Source organism: Gouania willdenowi, chromosome 3, assembly GCF_900634775.1.
Source record: "Gouania willdenowi chromosome 3, fGouWil2.1, whole genome shotgun sequence".
Lineage (NCBI taxonomy): Eukaryota > Metazoa > Chordata > Actinopteri > Blenniiformes > Gobiesocidae > Gouania > Gouania willdenowi.
Window position 1 is genome coordinate 4,408,867 of NC_041046.1, and position 15,786 is coordinate 4,424,652.

Sequence of the window (15,786 nt, forward strand, 5' to 3'; positions counted from 1 at the left end):
ACTAAAAGCAGCATCACCATGTTTACTGTGAGCTCTGGGCTCCACTATCTGACCTGTGTCCATAGATCTCAGAGACCTGCTGGGTTCATACCTGACTAACATCTCATTGGTGAGGGAGAAGGGAACAGGGGAGAGGGAGTGAGGGTGGGACAATGGAAGGAGTGATTGACAGTCAGCTCTATTGGTTCTGCTATACTTAGACATGCCAGTTCCTCAAAATAGTTAAAAAATATATATGTTTTTTTTTCATTGGTCCATAACTGCATGTGGGAGTGTAAGAAAAAAAAAATCTGATCTTTGTTAATTTATAATATAAAGGTCACCCTTTATTGGGATATACAGTAAAACAATTTTTCTTTGAGTCATTGTATCTTGGCTCTGTCTCTATAATTATTAGAATCGCCCCTTTTCCCCAAAATTTGACACTTTTTTAGTTTTTTTCAGTTTTTACCTCCTTTTGCCAATAAATATTCTTTTTCACAATTTTTGTTTGTTTTGTTTGTTTTGTTTTTGGCCACTTTTCATCCTGATAAGCTCCTTTTTACCCAATAAATACAACTTGTGTGCTTTTTTTTACTACATTTTGCCTCTTTGTTCCACATTTTTTTTTTATTTGCCCATTTTTTAGCCACTCCTGTCTCAGTTCGGCCCTTTTTAGTCACTTTTCATATTTTTCTTGCCACGTTTTTGCCACTTTTGGACCATTTTTTGCTACCTTTAAGCGACAGACACGTCCATAAATTGTCGAAAAGTGTTAATCTGATCAAACTAAAAATGAACAGTGTGACTATTGAATAATCACAGAACAGTTGGTAAAAAATTAGAAATTTGAGAGACCAAAGTGTGTGGGTAATTTGTTGAAATGACATGGAATAAGCCTGTAGATAGTTCACAGAACTCTGAAATCTATCAGTCAAACACGGCACACACACACACACAGAGGAGATATTTGTGCTGAAATCACAGGCCGTGACTTTAATCTTCAGCTCCTCTCCTCCTCCAGGAGTAACGGCTCTGGCACTACCATTAGTTACCTAACCAGCCCCATCCCTGCCTGTAGCTCCCCCCACAGCGTGCACGACCACGGTGCTCACGTGCACGCTCATCTCACTTCCTTTCTCTTATTTTTTTCCCAATCCTGTTCAGCGTCTACAACCTTATTATACTTTCATTATTCCTGCAGAGTTGTTGCTGTTTTTCCAATTCGGCTCATACGTGACGTCGCCCACGATGCCGTGCAGACAAATAATTTACACACAGCAGCAAACATGGAGGGAAACACGGATATATCACCTCAGGGAGGCGACATGGTGGAATTTTATTTTGTTGTCTGCAGCTTCAGAGATGATCTTTGCACGAGGATTAACTGATATTACAGAATTTCATCTTACCTACAAGGGCCTAATACCAGTGATATTTACAAACCTGTGTGTGTGTGTGTGTGTGTGTGTGTGTGTGTGTGTGTGTTTGTTTAAGTGCTCTTTGTGCAGAGTTTATATTGAACTAAAGAGCAAGGCCTGAGTTTCTTTATTTATTGCTCAGCATCACCTGGAGCAAGTGTCAACATCTGGGAGCAGATGTTTTGTTTGCCTTCGTGTGTCTAATGATTTGGACGGTGCAGATCTTTAACTTTAAGCAGGCATAGTGGGGTAATAAAAATGACTCCCAATATTTAAAATGACACTTAACGTCAGTTTTTAACATTTGGTACCACAACATAATCACCAGAGTGTTTTATTGTGTTAAAGCTCTAAGAAAACTTCACATTTTTCATTCATTTTTGCTCCGTTTAATGTATTTTTGCTACATTTCTCCCATTTCTGACACTTTTACATCACATTTCAATGCATTTTCTGCACATTTTTTCCACTTCCAAAACATTTTTAGCTCTTAATAACCCTTTCCACCACTTCTCCACCTAATGTGGTTTATTTTTGCCAATTAAAAAAAACAGGATATTTTCTGAACAATTTGAGCCAATTTTTGCTCAATTTTTACTCTTTTTTTTTTTCTACAACTCCACCAAACTCACCATATTTTAATGTATTTTTTATCACTTTTTCTTGCCATATTTTTGCTCCTTTTAATGTATTTTTGCTACATTTCTCCCATTTCTGACACTTTTACATCACATTTCAATGTCTTTTCTGCACATTTTTCTACTTTCCAGACATGTTCAGCACTTATAAACCCTTTCTACCACTTTTACACCTAATGTCACATATGTTGACCCATTATTGTCACTTTTAACCTCTTTTCACTATATTTTAGGTTTATTTTTGCCAATTTAACCACAATCACAATTTTTTGATGCCCATTATTTGCCAGTTTAAACTAATTCTGCCTCCATTTTTAAATTGCATTCCCCACAATTTGCTGCTTTTTTTATCAATTTCTGTGTTTTTTCGACACTTTTAACAAAATTATACAAGTGAATAGTTTAATCTAGTTTTTTTTTTTTCTTTCTACTTATTATGAAATACTGTCTGGATTATTTTGGGGGGCAATGGGCTAATGTTTTAAAGTCATGCAGGAGTTAAGCTGCAGAGACAAAGTGTGTGAACATTGATCGACAGATAGAATCCTGTTCCTTTTTAACATCCTCTTGTCCCCACGCCTGTCAATATTCTTATTTAATGCTAACGCTGTAGCTTGTATTCTTGTCACTGTGCCATTGTGGGAGTCATTTTTAGACATTTATGTTGAAGGAGAGAGGGATCAATGATGGTTTCTGTTTCCACACTCATTTTGTGGTCATCAGCATTTCTTGGGATGTGAGGATATATCCTAAATCTATGTAAATAAGATGGGATTAAAAAGGATACAGCACAGTATGAGCTCTGCTTAAACAATAGGGGGTGCTAGGACTGGAAGATACACACAGTATAGATCAAGGGTCACCAACATGGTGCCTGCGGGCCCCAGGTATCCCTCATGGACCATGTGAGGGGCCCTCAGGAGCTCTAGTCACCAATGAGTTCCATTTAAACCTGATTTACTCCCTATGATTCAAACTCGCACAGATAAATACATTAAACTGATGTAGTAATTAGTAAATACTGCTGAGAATAATTTAGTGTTAAATTAATCATCTTTAAATGTTTAATTTCACTGAAACATTGTGAGAAATGTTTTTAAATGTTGCAGATCTGGCGTATGGTCAGTGGTATGTTATATATAATATAATATGATATATAATAATATATATTTAAAAAAAAAAAACTCAAGGTGGATTTTATATACTATAATGAAACATTAACACAAAATGAAACATTTGCATACATAATGAGAAACCACACATTTTCAGGAAATTTACTTTGATCTCCTAAAATGTTTTGACTGTGAACTGCCAGTCTTCCTCAAAGGCGTCTGCTGATCATTTTGATGTAAAAAAAAAAGAAAGTTAAAACTCATATTTTATTTAAAAATAAAACAAAAAGAACTCGCTGAAATTACTACGCAGAAGTCAAGTAAACATCAAAGAGATCAGCAGACGCCTCTGAGGAAGACTGACAGTTGACTGTCGAAACATTGTCAGGAGATCAAAGTTATGAAAAACAGATGTCAGAATAAATGAAACCTGAACATGATTCAAAAAGAAGATAACAATAATTTGCTGGATTCATTTCTGTAGCTTTTTATTTCTTTATTATCTGAGCCTCTGATTAAAGGAAAACTGTGAAAATGTCCTGTTTAAGAAGTGCTTTTCTAACTGTAGCCCTTTGGACTATACAACGATACAGTACCTATGAAGGTTGGTGACCCCTACAGTAGAGTTTTAATAAAGAAGTGACGTCTCTTTAAACCTGAACCCTTTTCAAAAACACACTATTCATATCCGAGCACACGCATGTAAAATGATCCGAGATGAGTCAGCATCCATGTGTTCTCGTTGTAATCCAAACACATCACCTGATTTACCGTCAAAAAATATGTAAATTCAAAGCCAGGAATATAAATTACACTTTAAAAAAAGAAAGTCACCTCTATTTTGTCCACTGTATTAATTTTTTTACATTTATATAAATATATATATAAATTACATATATATATATATATTCTTTTTTTTTTTTTGCTTTTCATGGTGATAAAGGAACAAATGTGCAGTTTATTTTGGTTTGTAAGAAGGTTAGAAGAAGAACATATATTAGTTTAAAAAAATATTGACAATTTAAATAAAAGTATAATAATCTGTATTTTGACCAACGAGTTAAGCATTATTACATCCCATTCTTTAATTTGAGTTTTTTTTTTTTGTTTTTTTTTCCAAATACCATGATTCAAATTGAATAAATGTTGAGTGTATCCTTACACCCCTATTTCTTAATTAATATTGGTTTTTTTGTTTTTTTTTTGCCAGAACTGCTCGACCTAAACAGATGTTTTATGCCAATATGACGACTGGATGTTATACAGTATATAAATTACTGGACTAATGTGACTCACACACAAGCCACACAAATGATAAATCCAACATTAATTTCACCTTGACCTTCTAGTTTAATAAACTGCTACGAGGTGTGTAACTACTGCACGTAACTTGTGAAATGGGACAAAATGTGCAAGACAGTGAAGTTGTTTTTATCCTTGGTTTTATGAATCATCAAGGTCACCTTTTTATTCTGTTTTCATCTTTTCCTCTTTTTTTGGTTTTTTCAGGTACGAGTCGTCATCGTGGATGAAAACGACTGCGTTCCTGAGTTCCTACAGTCCATTTACAGCAAGGATGGCGTTCCAGAGACGGTTACAACGGCCACATCACTACTGCAAGGTGACGCTTTTCATCACAAGCTAACAAACAGAAAAAGGCAGGATGACATGTCCTTCTACACTGTGGATGTAAAGCTAAATGCTAAATCTCAACTCGCTCTGTGTGATTTATTTTTCATCACTCGTGTCCGTTGACGTGAAGCTAAACGTGATGTAGCTCAGACTGAGCCTCTATGATGTGCAAATATTTCACCAACAAAGCTCTGCTGGCTTTGCTTTCCCACAAAAACTTATTTTAAATGTTTGAAATGTTTTGAGTTGTCGTAGAAAACAAGAATTGCTGCTTTTTTTAAACAAAAGAAGTAAATTAACAAACTAAAAACCTTTAATTCTCTTATTATCCTCAAATTATCAGTATCTCCAGGATTTTGCGGCATTTAAAAAAAAAGTTGCATCATTTTGAGGCTTTTTTTATAAATTTGCCTAAACTGGTCAATTTGCCGAAAAACCTGATTGCCTATGAATTATTTCATAACAATGCAGAAAAGCGCTCAGATTCACAATAATTTAACAAAATATGGATGATTTCCATCACATTTTAAAGGTTTCCAGTGCAGAGGTTATTACAGAGTCAGTGTTTGAAACAAAAACACATTAAATAATAAAATTAATAAATGGTTATTTTCCTGTTAGAATCTCATCAATGCACTCATGACTTTTGCTACAAACGCTTTTGCTGCAGAAGAGTCTCATGTACGTGTGTGTAGAGATACCACCAGGGGGCGCAAGCACCAATGACCTTAGCCACTGCTACAGTTTTAAACGTACCTGTAATGAAGCTCTATTATAGATCATATATAATAGTAGATGTTTAATCAGGTTATGTTATTTAAAAGTCCTTCTAGAGCAGCAGGAGATCATTAAACTGTTGCGTTTGTCGGATGCGTTTGCGGCTGAAAAGACAACAGTCACCAAACAGTCTGTAACCAGACTAAATGGTGATTGTGGTCACACTGGGGGACTCCTGGCAGCTGACGGCTTCAGAAGTTGATGTGGCGTAGATTGGCGTCAGATTGGTTAAATGTGTGGAAAGTTGCTGTGACAGAATTGCAGGGACGCACAGAATTAGCAGGAATTGGCTGAATTTACATTAATAGTTGCAATCGCAACATCTTGATTTCCTGGAGGTTCTGAATATTATATAATATATAACACATTTGACCCTTAGGGTCAATCTGAAGCCAGGGATATTTAACTCCAGAAAATGATTTTCAGAAAATTGTTGACCAAGTTTTAATGTTTATTTTTTAATCCATAAATAAGGCCTTAATAATGAAACCTTGACCTGTTCTCTAGCGCCACCATCAGGACACAATTTTACATTAGAATTAATTTATCTTCAATAGTTTTTAATTTAAATTTTTGAGTATGATATGACCTTTGACCTTTCCTGCAATGCTACCATCAGGTCAAACTTTCAGTTTTACAGTTAGTGCATTTTTAAAGTCTTTCATCCACACATGCAGTACGTGTCTTACACAGCGTGGGGTCATATACACCCCAGAGGAACACTACTACGTGCAGTATATATTCAGCACAAACGTTCACTGTTACATGAAAGTGCTTGAATAAAAGAAAGACGTTTAAAAAACACAGTCTTTCTGAATCTTAGAGCATGTGTATTTTAACACATTTTTTTACCATGAGTTTTCTTAGTTTATTTTTCTAGCTGAGATACAAAAACTTCAATCTGATATGAAAATATAATGAGTATAAATAAGCTGTCAGTGTTATTGGTTAGGGATATGTGATGTTGGGATTTTGTGCCATGATCCAAATTGCTGATTTTATTTATTTATTTATTTTAAATTATCTTGCTCTTTTGACTGATTACTAATGTTATTAGATCATTTCTAATGATAATTTTTTTAATCTTAACTCTAATTAACAATATTATTCTGTGATTTAATTTTCATAGAGATTATCTCCTTGATAGAGAAGTTATGTAATACCTAATCAATATTACTCCTGAATCAGCTCGTGTAATGCTAAAGCTAATGCATACAGCACAATTAGTTGTATTAGGAAGACATATTGAATTTGAATTTAGTGTTTAGGTTCAGACACACAAATTAGAAAAGAAGAAAATCTGTGCTTCATATCAAATGATACATTTTGAACAGAATATTTCACAAAGATTGTGTTTTTCCCATAGTCGACCATTTTAAAATGATCTTAGTGGAAACATTTTTATGTTCAGTGTACAAACAAGTTTATCATCCCTGTAATAAACTGATGATTAAAGTCTCTCCAATCATTCAAAATTTTGCACATATCTTTCAAATGTTGGCATTAGCTACATGCTAATTAAGGCTCGCCGTCCAATCACAACAGGTGCATCATGGGAGGTGAGGATTCCCTCCTACTGAGGACACACGTTGTTATTGCTGTGAGTTAAAAATGAACAAAACCACCCAACATGTTTAAGAAGAGTTGTTTACAATCCATGAACCCTTCGTTCTTTGGTTATTTTGTTTCAAAACCAAATCAAAATAACAAGTAAACAGTGTGGTTATTTTGTTCTATTTCATCCTTACTGACCACCAGAGGCGTGGCTTTAGCACTGGATATCACGTATGCACTGGTCTAGCACCTACACGAACAAAGTCACCTGTGCCCCTCCGGAGTCTATAAGTTCCAGTGTCACCGGTGGATCGTTTCCTTGATTCTTCTCGCCCACATATGGTCGCTTGGACATTAGTCCCGTGAAAATTGTGGAGAGGAAAAACCCAGAACAAGTCGTGGTGTCAGCAGCCCCGCAACCTTTACAGGTTGGAGCTGCGAGCCTTTGTTCGCCCTCCAAGGAGCTGGAGGAGACGCCATAATACGGTATCGTATAACCGGCTTGTTTTTCTGCGTTGCCTTGACCGGTGCTGGGTTAGCCGCAGTTAGCAGCAGTGCCTTTGCTCTTGCTGACGAGGCGATTGCAGCCCTGGTCAGTGTTTTCACAGCTTTGGCTGTCACTTATGTTATTGTCTTACGCAGGGTTTAGTCCTCAGCTCGCAGCAATGCTGCCCTGCAGCTTTATTGGGGGTTTCCTCGCAGCATAGAACCATTAGAACCTGGTTATCCCGTCAAGCAGCAGCAATGCTCCCGCTCGAGCTGTTGGCGCTCTGCGCAGTATCTCCTGGTGAAGGCAGTGTCCTCCCCGGTGTACTACTGTTGCCATGGCCACTCCTGTGTGGACTGCCTGGCCCCGCTGGAATTGGAGGACAGTCACAATCTTTGCCCACCCTGTTTGGGCATTGATCATCTGAAGACAGGCTTATCCAAAGATTCATGCATAAACTGTGGCTACATGTCATGGTCAGTCTGAGAGAGGCCTCGGAAGGGGCCCCTGGATGTCCCGTTTCTCCCCTGCCAGGTCCCAGCGGTCAAACAACTGGCCGAAGGGGCTGGGTGGCCCCAAGGGCCAAGAGACTTATGGGTAATAAGCTGAGCTGGGGTCACATGTAAAGACCTAAAGGCTCTCCAGCCTGGAGCCGCCGCACTGGCACCTCCAGGGAGGAGGACCCTGGCCAATAAAGATGCCGTGTCCATTGCCGCATCAGCAACACAGTTTGCAGATCTTGAGGTGGGTTCCCCATCGCATGCCTCCGACTCGCTCTCCCGTTCCTCAGGGCAGAGCCTGTTGCACCCCTATGGAATCTATAATCGATCGGGCCCTAGCTTGACTGCAGCTTGATGCTCCACAGGAAAACTCTGCTCCCGTTAGCGCCCTTTTTAGACAACAACCGGCGCCAAGCGTCTTTTCAATCCCTCCGTCAGAGGACTATGTCAGGGAGCTTCACGCCTGTTTGAGCAACACCAAGGCGTTCTCCCATTACAACTCAGATGCCAGGGCCCTAGCAGCTATGCAGGACGACACCCAGTGTGGTTTGGGCCAAATATCAGCTATAGATCTGGCTATCGCGTCTCTGATAGTGTCTCCAGATGAGTCCTTAAGGCCCGACACTTAGTGTACGCGACCCCAGTGCAGGATAACAAATGACATGCTGTCAAAGGCGTACAATGCATCGGCCGGCAGAGATAGACCTCTTTGCCTCGAAGGAGCTCCAGCCCCCTCAGGCAAAACACTCTCGCACACGATTGGCAACGGGGCTTGGTCTACACTTTCCCCCCTCTGCCCTTGATCCTGCTAACACTACACAGGGTCTCCAAGCAGGGCCATTGGCTGCTTTTTTTGCATATTTTAATACCTTGAGCAACTAACAGCAGCCATTAACACACATGAAAGTTGATCACTAGAAACCAGGAACACCAGTAGAGTCATTACACTACCTCTGGTTCCTTTAATCACGTCATGTGCATGTTTTACATAATCTCCATTTAAAAAAAAAATGTATTTATGTATTAATAATGTTTCTATTCGCCATTTCATCAGTTGTGTGACGTATATGTTGCTCCTTTTTTTGTAGTGAAAGTCTGCCCCCGTCTGTGGGTCCCCTTTGTGTAGTGAGAATAAAACAGTAAGCTCTGGTCCATTGTTTCGCTTAAATATCCAAATATCACACAAAAAGAACAAGATTTAATTTTTAAACAGAAAAACGCTGCTTATCTGGTTAAGCCCGAGCGCCACGAGCTGGCATAGGACCTTTTGCTCTCGTAGTGGCCACACTACGAATGAAGGGGCGGAGCCTATAAAAAAGCCACGTGCCCATCAGTGACCAGGGACCCTTGCCATGTAGGCATGTCCTCGCACTTTCCAAAAATGTATAGTTCATGGTGCTCAAAAATGGTGAAACATTGTTATTGTGTTGGATTGTCTTTCTTTCTTTCTTTCTTCCTTTCTTTCTTTCTTTCTTTCTTGCGGTCTTTCTTTCTTTCTTTCTTTCTTTCTTTCTGTCTATCCTGGTGTTGGAACCAACTTACCTACTTTTCACCCACTGAACCATTATGTAGAGTCTCAAAAAACGGACATTGGCGCGTTAGCGCCCCCTAAAGAGTGAAGAGAATTCAATATGGGGCAAACATATTTTAACACACTCCTCCGAGGACGTTTCACTGACGGGCTCAAAATTGCTGGAGATCATCTAGAGAAGTGGAACATCAAAAGTTAACTATAGATGTTTGATAACTTTCATTTTGGCCAAAACCTTTTGAAAATTTACATTTTTTGAAAGTGTTCCCATTTGCACATACAAAATTTGATTTGCGTCAAATGTAAATCAGTTGTTAAACTCTCGGCCCTAAACCAGCTCAATGTGGGAATACGGAAATTGGTGCGTAAATACCCCCTACAGAGTGAAGACAATTTAATATGTGGAAAAAAATAAAAATAAAAATCTTTGGAATTTTTCACGAACTTTTGTTTTGGTCTCTCGATCAAAAAAGTGAATGTTTTATTTTTTATCGTGTTATTTTGTATCAAGATTCTCTCCATTTGTGTTAGAGAAGAGGCTCAAACTTTAAACACACTCCTCCTGGAGCTACTATTACTATGTACTACTACTATTACTACTACTATTACTACTACTAACTACTATTCTAACTCGTACTACTAACTACTACTATGACTACTACTATTACTACTACTAGTTACTAGCTACTAGTACTACTACTACTATACTACTACTACTATTACTACTACTACTATTATTACTACTACTATTACTACTACTACTACTACTACTACTATCACTACGACTACTATTACTACTACTACTATACACTACTACTACTATATACTACTACTACTATATACTACTATATACTACTACTACTATATATTACTATTACTACTACTACTACTACTATTACTACTACTACAACTACTACAGCAATGTTCTTGGATGTGTTAGTACAACAACAAAAATCATAAATATGTCTAAGTTTATATTCAATAATACATTTCTGTCCTAAACAAATCAATAATAATGTATTGGTAGATGAAATTCACTGTTATATTATGTTTTTTGTTTGAACTTGAGGGCAACGCATCGAAGGCGGCAAAAGCGGCGCTGCAAAGGCGGGGCCAATTTATTGTCGCTTGCGGCTATATTTTTGTTGTTTCTGTATTTCTGTTTAGATTTTACCTCCGTAAACCAAAAAAAAACACACTATTTGTTATTTTGATTTGGTTTTAAAATGATTGTTTACATACAGACGTAGCCTACTGGTTTTCTGTTGAACTGTTCATGTTGAAGCTCGTTAAATCCAGTGAGTAAATGAAGCCGTTCATCAGTGCATATCAAACATAGAGTAACGAACCCCTAAAACCACTTTTTCTGCTAAATCAAATGCATTTAAGTATGAACTAGTGTTGTTTATTGATCCTGGTCCAACTTTCAACAGTTTAGTCAAACTATTTCAATTAGTCGTATTTAGTTGTCAGTGACTGCCCTCTATGGGTTGAAGCCAGGATATTACAATTGAATGTTTCTATTGGCTGAGAACAAGATTGTGTGACGCCATTGGACCACGCCTTAAAACACGACATGGCGTTTTATTTTTTAAAAGTATATATATATATATCCACATATTGTTTGATTAATAAATACATAGTTTAATGAAATGTTGAAATATCTTAACCTTTAAATATACAGTAGATAATTAAAATAACAGCTTTCAACTTTACTTTATATTCGGTTTCTTCAAAATAAAATGCCATGTCGTGTTTTTACGGCCTGAGACCGTCGAGTCTGACAACTTTTATTTTGAAGCCTGAGGCCATATAATTTGATGGCACTTGGTTTGATGGTACCTCAGGATGTCCTAGAATGTTCTCAGTAATGCATCATTTTGTTGGTTTATCAGTACGTCTGTCCATTATAAAGACATGTTAACCTCTTTACTTAATTAAGCAGGTTAAAAGGCTCAGTGTCAGATTAAATGAGCGAGAGAACCCAGGCGTGCTAAAGCCTGCGCTAGTAGCTAGTAATCCTTTAATCGTCGTCAAAGCGGACCAACGTGCACACATCGTGCACAGAACCAACCAAAGGAAGCTAATTATCTCTGTGTTGGTAGAATCCTACTGTAGATCCTCCATCTACAAAATCAGACCATTACAGGAGCAGTAACGCTGATTCATTCGTACACCAGGAGAAATGAGTACTTAGTAAATTAAATATTGACTCCTGTGTGACGCGTTTGGCTGGTGAACTCTGTAGACGTTGGTGTTACACTTCATTGTTCACCAATCAACCTCAGATACATTAAAAGTGTTGTTTTAGTTCAGCTCAGATAAATGTGCAGCATTAGGAAGGAGTTAACACGTACACATTCACAAAGTGGACAATAATCTACATAACGGACTCTTAGAACACCAATAAAAAGGTGCGAATCTGGACACAAATGCCAAAATCCACGACTGATTTAGTGTAAAATGCTGAAGGAAAACATAAAATAGGACTGTTGAGGTCAGCAGTAAAGATAATTTATTAAAATAGAAACATTGTGCCGTGCTTCACCTGTTAGAAGATTTACCATCAAAGTTAGAAGCTGACACGCCTTTATTAGACGTGTTCAATCAATCTGTTGTTTCTCGTGTGTGGGAATGAAAATAAGTCGCTCTGTTTATACAAATATACATTAATGATCATTGCTGAATGATGTTCCTCTAACTGTGTGTGTTTGATTCTTTTATTTTACTGCCTCTAAAGCTCAGATCAAATTCACAAGGAAAACAAAGAAAGACAAAATAAAACAACATCCAACTTCACTAAAATATGACCCAGTATAATATACATGTTTCTCTCTTTAGTAAATGTGTTGATCAGCAAACATTTTCTATTCATCTATAGTTATTTATTTCATGTAAATAAATCATGTAAATGTCAAACTAATCTGTATGTTTAACATTGAGGTGCTAGCTGCTACATGGTTAGCATTGAGGTGTTAGCTGCTACATGGCTAGCGTTGAGGTCCTAGCTGCTACATGGCTAACATTGAGGTCCTAGCTTCTACATGGCTAGCATTGCGGTGCTAGCAGCTACTTGTTTAGCACTGAGGTGCTAGCTGATACATGTTTAGCATTGCGGTGCTAGCAGCTACATGTTTAGCACTGAGGTGCTTGGCTGAAACATGTGGTGTAAAATGGAACTTTGGGTGTGTCGGAGAAGTGAACCTTTTATAAAGTATATTCTTATAACCAAATAAACTTAACTCAGATGAAAATGTGATCCCTGGAACAGTGTTTGAAGTTAGAAAAAATAGAAGTAATCAGTACTAAGAATTACATATGCATGCTTTTCAACTGTTAATAAACCCCACCCCCACTAACTGTATAGTGCACATTTCAAAAGGTGAACAAAAGATCATGTGTGAAATCTAATCCTCGGAGTCTGTGCTACTCTGCACATGCTCAGTAGCTGCTCGATCTTTGCGTAAGAACTCAACACCTGATAAATATCTCCATGTTTGTTTGTTATTTTGTTCCTAACTAATTTTACATCTTCATTCCATTTTACTTCTCTGATACCAAACCATAACAATCACGCTAACGTAAGCATATAGCCAAATGTTGTATGACACGTCATGACATAGTGTTCATGGGAAATGTAGGATTAGGACAACCAGCAGGGTTGCCAGATACACATTACGTTTTAAAGTCTAAACACACAAAAGCCCTCAAATTTATTGGTGGAAAAACAGCCCAATCTGGCAACAATGACATGTTGCGTTGTTTCTGCAGCTGCCGATTCAAACAGACGCAATGTTTTTTGTTTCGTTCTTCACCAGCCAAAATAGCTAGTAACGCTACAATGTTACCTGCCAAAGTTCTTTTTTACCCACAGTTGGAGGGTATTCATTTTTGTCCTTTCTTCATTTTTTTGGCTATTTTTCATCTAAATAAGCTTGTTCATTTTTTTCCCTACATTTTGGCCTCATTTTGTTCCACATTTTGCTCATTAAACTACCCTTTGCCATTACATACCACCTGGATCCTCTTTATTTGCCCATTTCTTGGCCACTCCTGACTGCTTTTGGCCCATTTTACTCACTTTCCACTCTTTTCCTGCCACATTTGGACCATTTTTGACCACCTGTTAATGTCTGCTTCTACTCACGTCTCAAAAAAACAAAACAAAACGTGGTGGCCAGGAGCACTTTGGTGGCCAGGTCAACCCCTAACTGTGCCCCGTCCTGCTCCTCTTAGGAAGGTAAACTTTGTTCCATTTTCCAAGGTATTTACAGGAGTTCTGTCTTTTTTTTCGTCTACACATCATCCATCTCTCTTCTGAGTTGTTTCCGGGTTTGTTCCTGCTGTCAGCACTAATTTAATCTAATCTAATCTCTAATCTCATGAGAACTTCCACCCAGATCACTTCAGGTGACAGTTTCTGCTATGCTAGTGACAGCGTTCAGTTTATCTTTTAATTATAATGACATCATAAAACGGGATATTTACAGGAGAATACTATTACAGGAGGATGGTGGGAAACAAAGGTAAAATACTGTAGTTTCCTGGACAAAAACAGGAGATTTGACAGATACAGTGTGTGTTATTACACAAAAAAATGACTTTCAGCTTCGACACAACAACCCAAGGCCACGAGGGATTTATGGTTTCAATATATTCCAAAGGATTTGTTTAACTGTTTGTTTCTAATCTGTTTGTTTCTCTAGAGTTTGCAACAGTAAAGAAAAAAAAAAGAAAAAAGGTGTTTATTTGAATTTTCCTGCAGTCGGACTTTAATTAAACAAAGAAACGGTTTAATTCCCAGGGCTTGGATGAGGAGTGAAATAGAATTTGGCAGTTAAAGCAAACACTTCTGCTGTGTATATGTTTTATTCATGGTCACATATGTTTCTTGTGTATTTGTGTGTGTGTTTGTATTGTATGTGTGTGTGTGTGTGTGTGTGTGTGTGTGTGCGCGTGTGTGCGTGTGTGTGTGCGTGTGTGCGTGTGTGTGTGTGTACCTGAGCCAAATGCAATGGGAGGTAAATTGCAGTGTTGAGCTTGTGACGGCCAAGTATTCTTGTTAGTGTAAAATATTCTCATTCAAACCCCCGGTGGACGTTTGGGTTTTTCTGCAAAGCAATCAATGTGGACGTGCACACGTTCCCATCGCACCACGTGTTGAAATATGACGCGTCAAACCATTTACAGATAGAAGCACACGTTCATTTATTTCCTCCCATCACCTGTGAGTCGATACACAACAAAGCTATGGGCGGAATCTGACTAAAAAATCTGTTTTTTACTGCATTAGGAGAGAGTGAGAATACATTAGTGTGGTCGCATATTTAATTATTAATTACAATTATGGCCTAATTAGGGTCCATTGTCTGTAGAAACCTATTGTTCTTGTTTTTCTTGGGTATTTTGGGTTTGCCACTTAGATACCCAAAGTCTCACCAACATGTGCACACACCTCAATTATGTATTTTGACGCAATGAAAGAAATCGCTAAAAAAAATGCGCACTCGACACGCATTATAGACGCCAAAAAATACGATGCAACCGCACGACCGGCAGGTTTGCCCGATTCATACGAAATTCGCCACATGTATTGTTGACCCCAAGATGAACAAAAAGTTACCGATGACCCACGCCCAAAACCAAACAGGAAGTCAGCCATCTTGAGTCAAAGGTAAAAAATTGTGAAACGCATTTGCGTGAAGTAGTCAGAGGGGCTTCATCCGATTCGCTTCAAACTCAACCAGAACACTTAGGACCCACTGAAGATTAAAAATCATTGAAATAATTTGCGTATCTTTAACGGTTTGGTCGTGGCGCAGCCGCAAAGTTGCAATGCTAATATCTGAAGCACGCCACAATTTCTAAAAACCATAACACTGACACACAAAGTTCAATCAGCCTCATCTTGCCTTGCGTTTTTGACTGGCGCTATTTACGGTCATGTTCACTATTAGCAACTATTGCACGCCAAAATAAAAAAAAATGCGCATAACACTAATATACAAAATTGAAACCGCCTCATATTTGATACACATGATGATCCCTAAACATGAATCAATGTAATAATTACCCATCATGCCTTGCATTCCCAAAGGGCGCCGCTTTTCGTGGCACCTGACACTAACAGCTCTATAGCGGAAAGACGATATGTC

At 38.0% G+C, this 15,786-nt stretch overlaps 1 protein-coding gene across 1 annotated transcript in view; it reads left to right on the forward strand.

The window, feature by feature from the left end:
• Positions 1-15,786, forward strand: part of LOC114459565 (neural-cadherin-like) — a 494,937-nt gene that overhangs the window by 142,649 nt on the left and 336,502 nt on the right. Inside the window, exon 5 of the mRNA XM_028441778.1 lies at positions 4,660-4,771. Coding sequence (XP_028297579.1) covers positions 4,660-4,771 — 112 coding nt within the window. The remainder of the gene's footprint in view (positions 1-4,659; positions 4,772-15,786) is intronic.